Source organism: Monopterus albus, unplaced genomic scaffold (assembly GCF_001952655.1).
Source record: "Monopterus albus unplaced genomic scaffold, M_albus_1.0 scaffold23.1, whole genome shotgun sequence".
NCBI classification, from domain to species: Eukaryota; Metazoa; Chordata; class Actinopteri; order Synbranchiformes; family Synbranchidae; genus Monopterus; species Monopterus albus.
In genome coordinates this window covers 2,886,337-2,893,154 of record NW_018127903.1, presented here as the reverse complement: position 1 = coordinate 2,893,154, position 6,818 = coordinate 2,886,337, and the positions used below count along the sequence as shown (strand labels likewise).

General features: G+C 39.8%; 1 protein-coding gene across 3 annotated transcripts in view; it reads right to left on the bottom strand.

Annotated features, from left to right (window-relative positions):
• Positions 1–6: 6 nt before the first annotated feature.
• poc5 (POC5 centriolar protein homolog (Chlamydomonas)) overlaps positions 7–6,818 on the bottom strand; it is a 9,248-nt gene continuing 2,436 nt past the window's right edge. For 2 of the 3 annotated variants that reach the window (XM_020594289.1, XM_020594291.1), the window contains exons 6-13: positions 5,518–5,694; positions 5,200–5,304; positions 3,761–3,940; positions 3,039–3,225; positions 1,415–1,548; positions 1,083–1,184; positions 668–838; positions 7–518 (exon numbers count right to left, since the gene is read on the bottom strand). In XM_020594289.1, coding sequence (XP_020449945.1) covers positions 384–518; positions 668–838; positions 1,083–1,184; positions 1,415–1,548; positions 3,039–3,225; positions 3,761–3,940; positions 5,200–5,304; positions 5,518–5,694 — 1,191 coding nt within the window. In that variant the 3' untranslated portion in view covers positions 7–383. The remainder of the gene's footprint in view (positions 519–667; positions 839–1,082; positions 1,185–1,414; positions 1,549–3,038; positions 3,226–3,760; positions 3,941–5,199; positions 5,305–5,517; positions 5,695–6,818) is intronic. The other variant, XM_020594290.1, reaches the window with a different exon arrangement.

Below are 6,818 nucleotides of genomic sequence, written 5' to 3'. Positions count from 1 at the left end.
AACCAACCTTGGTTTTCAGCAGTAATCATTAATGAAAGATTTAAAATATGTGATTTTAAACAGTACAGTCTCACCTGTGCAAAATTTAAAATAATTTTTCACAGAAATAAATATCCATTTTGCAATTCTAAACTGTCAAGTAGGTGATAACAACAATTACAAACATTCACAGATGCATTTCTAAACACCTGCAGTACTTTCCTGAAAAGAAAAAAAAAATCCTTTTGCTCAGGAAGTGCTTAAAACATAGACAGCAAGATATCAATCTAAAATGGGCTGGAAATTGTTAAGATAAGTCTTCTTACGAATGTTTCATAGGATGTGTTATATTTTAAATCTAGTTTAGGGAAGCAACCCTTTATGTAAGATGTGTGTGTGTGTGGTCAGTCAACTACTTTAATGGAGTGTACATGGCACGTGCTGCTGTGTGTTCTGGATGAGCCTTTGCCTCCGGCGGAGCGCTGGCCCTGTTGGGAGGAACGAGAATATTTAGCAGCCGTGGCCTGACCGATGGTGAGCTGAAAGAATGAAAGAAGAAATTTTAAATTCATACAGTTTATTCTTTTCTTGATAAATTTTTATTATTATTTATATATAACTACTGGTATAAAGATATGTAATAGCAGACAAATAGTAATACTTGGTATTGACGCGCACTGAACCATACCTGTGTAACAGGATGATGGCGTTCAACTATTACAGAACTCATAGGTGGAACCACACCCATCACCTGGAGGTTGCTACGTGCAGCTTTACCAACATCAGGTCGTGCAGCAATGCGAGCGGTTACAGTCTTTGAGGGTTTTTGTTGACTTGCTGTTATGACACGACCACTGACCTGAAAAAAATGACATCATGTATAAAGGTGATTACTGTAGTACAGACTGTTTTAAAATGGACTGTATTTTAGTTTTAAATAAAACCTGACTCATTCTGTGTTGCCGGTCACTAAGTTAATAACTATTTTGAATATATAATTACCGTCATAGTTATACATACAGTAAATATTGTGAAGCAAATGTCATTACTTGTAACCCAGCGTACCAGGGCCTATAGATCTACAGTACGAGTCTAATGCTAACCTGTGTGTGAGAACCTGCGGTGCCCCCAAGTGGAAGTGAGCTGTGCACCACTGTAGGGTGGGTGAAAACTTCTGACCTGGACATGGGGGCACCAGAGCCCACCTGAGGAAAATGAGGAGTCACAGTGCAGAATATACAGTAAAAACAGACTGAAGGAAGTGCAAAAGCAACACTTCTGTGCAAATACTTGTGTTGCTCTGGCATCTACATGAGATGAGTGTGAAGCCAGAGTTTGCAACAATATTAAGGTACAGACAAATATGCAAACTGGGCTTGACTGATCCCATGAGAGATTTAAGAAGAACGTGATCTTTCCTTAGAAGCTGTCTTACCATATGCTCTTCACTGTGTGTGGGAGGGTCCAGGTGGTCAAAGTGGACTGGGCTGAACCGTGCAGAAGAAATTGAATGTGGTTGAAGTTGAGCCAGTGTAGCAGAGCCAGGTTCATCCTGAGGAGGCAGAGGATCTGGAGAAAGAAAAAAAACAACGTAAACTGAGTCAGATCGCATGTTTTTGATACAAGTTAATTATTGTTACAGAAAACCACTTAGTAGAGCTCAATGTTGGACGAATGGTCGGGATCTTCCTAAGCAGTGCATTAGGAAATCTTAACATCTGGCATCCTGTGAAGGAAAAGTCTTTCCATCTGGTTATTTCCTTTTGGTTCCACTTTCTGATTCTCAAAACTAATGATTAATCTTTGTTGGAATATGAATATCTTCATTACCTCTTACTTGTTTGAAGCTATATTAATACAGTTTTTAAACGGAATGAAACTGTGGCTGATCATTACAGCTACAGTATGCAACTTTTTCCAATATTTTTGTTGTAGAAATCTGCTCCAAACCTCGTCTTAATGTGGAGAGGTGCTGTCAAAGCCTCCTGTGACCCAGATTCAGTAAATAGCACTGGCAGTAGTGCAGAGATATTAGCTTGTACAAACATCATCACTGACAACACTAATTGTTGGTGCAACATGCTGATGGCAGGGTGTGACTTTGGTGTTAATGGCATAGCACCATAGATATCTCCCGACTGGTGTCAGTGGGACTGTGTGGTGATAATGGTATAATACTATGTGTTCTTAGGGCAATTAGTCATTTCAGTGGTCCACAAACCACAGCTGAGCTTTTGTACTTCTTGTTGGCCTCAGATATTCTACCACTTGTCTGGGCCCAGATTCATGATAGTTACATTACAAAAATAGTTTTTCAGCAAATATCAAATAGCATTTTAGCTTGAAATGCCCATCCCTAAAATCTACACAGAACAAGACTGCACTCTTATTGGACATATAGTGTTTGTCTGTTGGTTTCTGTTTGGATAGTGTCATTGAACCAATATGGCAAATTGACAAGGCTAACAACGCCTATAGGTCTGTTTAAGTAGGTTTGTGATGAGGGTAGTGTAGCGGATAAAACAAACAAATAAGTTAATGCTTAACATGTAATGTGAGATAGAACAATGGGTTATTCTAGTGTAACAGCAGCAAAGGCATTGACCTGTTATTCAATAGAAATGTGCGTGTGCTGCACTCTGATGGGAAGCTGGGACGGCCAGGCCTTCTGGTTGTTCAGAACATCTTGCAGGGTGTTTCCGAAAAAGAAAAGCGAGTCTAGGGGTTGACGCAATTGGGGGAACGACGACAGGAAGCGAGAGATGGGAATAAAGTTAGCAACAGAATTGGTCAGGCGCGTGTGTGCATGAAAACCCAGGGAGAAGAGAAGACGTGTGGCAGACGACCTGACTTCCTCTGCAGCGAGACTAAGACTAAAAACTAACAAGGTGATCCTGTATCTCGCCCTATTGTTCAATAAATGATTCTTGGCACTCCAGTAATTTTCTCTGTGCATTGATTTTACCCATGACAGTAGCAGTGCAAGTTTTAACATGCTAGTTGTTTAAAAAGATGGATATTATCTAAAAATAGGTTTGTGCTGTTATTCTGTTACAGACCATGCTGCTGATCATGAACTGGAGGTTGTTCTGGTCGTTCCTCTGTAGTGTGGAACATGCTGAGAGCCTCCATGTTGAGTGCACATACACCCCTCATGAAGGCTTTCTTCATAGATTCCTCATAGCGCTCTCGCTCTAATCGGAGTCTCTGGATCTCTGCATGGGCCTTTTCTATAGCCTCACAGTGCTGTGGAAACAGAGTACAGAAACAGTTGTTTCTATAAAACTGACACCACCACCTGATGTTGGTTCATACATCTGTAATACCATAAATAACACTGTTATTGCTAATTAACCATTATTCATTTCCAATTCCTGTAACACCTCTATCTGCAGACTGTAAGTATTCAGACAGTTACATATTTTTTGTTTTTCAAGCTTTATACTTCAGCACATTCAATTTGAAATAAAATAACAAGAACTAATATTGTATAGCTGTCCAATAATTTACTGAAGTTATAAGCTGTCTAACAATTTACTGAAGAAACATTTGGAAAATGTATTTACTTATGTGAGAAACTAATAAATCACGGTAACAGTTTGCGATATTTGGCTATATAAATAAAATCTGGCTTGACTTGGCAATGTATTTTAATGACTACAGAGTGCTGAGAGTCCTGTGGTAAAATACCACAGCGAGGCAGAGTCAAGTATGAAATTAGCAGTGCAGCATCACCATACACATACTGTTTCATATGCAGGTCCTTCACCCATTTATTTACCTCTGCCAGCTTAGCCTCATACTCTGTAGACAGGCAAGCGCAGACCTCTTCAGCCCTCGCACGGCAAGCCTGCTCCACCTTGACTTTCCAGTGTTTCTGAACCAGAGAGTGCCAACCTAACCACACCTTCTTCTTCAGCTGCAGATTGTAGTGCTGCTGTGCTACCTGAGCAGCATGAGCCTGGCAGGGAAACAACACCATGGAAATATTCACAAGAAAATAATTATGCCCACAATTCAGTTTTATGCAGATGCACTACAGTTTTCCTGTGGTGCATTTTGTGTCATGGTTTAGAAAGAACATGACTCGATTTAAATTGCCATTTTAACAAATTTGGTTAAAAGAACCCAAATGTGTCATCAATATTTTACAAGCTTTGTTTGTATACAGTATGGTATTAGAAACAACAGACTGTTCAGCAGTTTTCAAGTCTATCATTTCTGTAAGAGAAGACATTTGTGTAAAAACGTGGCATATGCATGTTCACTGTGTAGTGACATAGTGATGTATGGGTTGATGGGTTGGTAACTCATGCAGAGACTGATCATTTGCATAAACCATTAAACTGTATTGACAGTAATCAAGCAACATTACAAACCATTCACTACAGTCATCTTTTATCAATTTCTCAAAAAACACAGGATTAAATTCTTATTGTGGAGATAGCTTTGGGGGGGGGGTGTCACACTTTCATAATTTTTTTAAAATTAAATATAGCAATGCTATAGTGCTATTGCACTGTTCATCTGATCTGTCCCTTCTGCACTAGCTCTCTCACAGCAGTAGCATGTTGGCTGCTGCCTTCCTCCTACATCACTCTTCAGCTCTCTCTTCCTGACCCTCTTTTGCTGCTTCAGCAGCACTGGTTGAAACCAATGAATATTCCAAATGAATCAAACACATGTGCTATGCACAGCACAACAATGAAATATGATTTAGCCTATTTTAAACCACCATCCACGTAAATCAATGTATCTGAAACACTGCAAGAAAATTTAAAAAATAGAAAAACTGAAATTGTACTACTAAATTACTTTGATTCATGATGTTGAGATATTACATGTAATGTTCTTATTATGTTCTGGTTCAACACACACACACACTACTACAATACTGTAATGTTATCCAGTGCATACAGTATTTCCCATACAGCGTATCTTACTTGAACAGATTATTGCTATTCAAATTTGATCCTGTTTATACTTTTGAAATCAAGTTAAGTAAAAATAATGATAGTTTTTTCCCCTGTATGCCAAACAATAAGCAAGCATGAATGTTCTGTGAGAGATCATGTAAATATGCTACTTCCATCACGAATTCTATGAAATTTAGTTTGGCAACAGGGGAGGTTTTTACATCCTGTACAAAAGCCTATTAAGCATTCCATCCAACTGCAAATCCATTCTGAACCAGAGACAAAAACCACATCAGCTGTATACCTCTTCTTTGGCCTCCGTGTGCTGAAGTCTCCAGTGGGTGAAGGCCCTCATCTTTTCAAGCTTTTCTTTTTGTCTCTCCAACACCTGGCTCAGGTTTGCAATTACCTGATGTAAGATCAACAACACAACAAGCCTGTCAGTCTAAAAGAGAATCATGGTGATATGGGGTTGATAGCTTGGACATGAATTAAGCCCACACAGCCCTAAACCAAAATTTCAAAACAATGGAAACTAAATTTCAGCTTGTTACTTAATATGTGTTCAACCAACCAGCACACCACGCACTGGAATTAAGCAAATAAATGCACATGCAGTCACCTCATCTTTTCTCTGGTTGGAAATTTCATAGGTGTGTAGCAGTCCCTTCAGGCTGTCTAGCTCTGACTTCAGGCCAGCTGTCTGGGCTGCATACCTCTCGCTCTCTTTCCTCATCTCCAGCTTGTGCTGCTCCATGAAGGCCAGCTTCCACTTCCGTAGCTCCATCAGCACATTGGACTAATTAGGGAAGAGAGGGTGGGACAGTCACAGATGTGTTGCACTACTTTTAGTAAATGTTGTAACAAATCCAGTAGACTCTGAGACTTCAAACTATTTCACCTTCCCCCTCAGCCTGCAGACACCTTCACAGATTCCCAGGAACACAACAAAGATCTGTTTTAGGTGAGAAGGGACTGCTTCGCATTACACAAAACCCTTTTACTGCCTTAAGAGGAGCAGGACCTTGTTGAGATCAGCACCCAACAAGCCATTGTGTCTGTGACAACCACATGTTTTCAGAGAAGAATTTAGAAGAAGGCCATCGCCATTTAAGTTCCTCATAACACAACACACACTTTCTAAGGACCTAACACCTGTGAATTCTCAGGGACAACTGACTCCTTCACATACAGCCATGCAGTCCCCTGCAGCCAAGGCCAAGCTTATCAGACCACAGATGACTGATCCTCATACCCACACCACACAAACACTCCTTTGGAAGTCAGAATGGTTACATGTTGAAGTTACTGTATAAGTCAAAGACCCAGGTCTACAATTATGTCATTAACACTGATCAGTGACTGATTGCATGATTTTGACAAGCAAGCCCAAACCTCCTATCAGGTTTAGAAGCAGAGATAAGTTAAGCCAGTGGAATGGATGGTGGCAAGACTCCCTGGGGAGACCGTACTATAGACATCACCACTATCTGACCAACATATGCTATGTTTCTGATTCAGTGATCTTTGTTCATTTAGCCTCTGGAGGCTACCACATGCAAATGTTACAAAAATGTTAAAAAATATGTTTCATATAATTATCTGCTTTTCACTGACATGAAGTATCAATAATATTTTGTTGTCCAAAATCGATTACAGTAACCTCTCTACCCCAAGTAAATGTCAGTGATTAGGGTATACACTGTGAGAGTAATTAATGCCTTTCTACTACCACATATAACCTCCTCAACACCCTAATGCAGAAGTCTCTAGTTTTAATTGTACAGCTGTGACCTCAGCTGAAATTCAAACACAACCAACACCCACCACAAATGTGAACATGTTTGGCTTATTTGGAAGGTGAAACGGGATCTTTTCTCAATCTTTTAACCTTCCAACATAGTCTGTAATATAACCAATCAG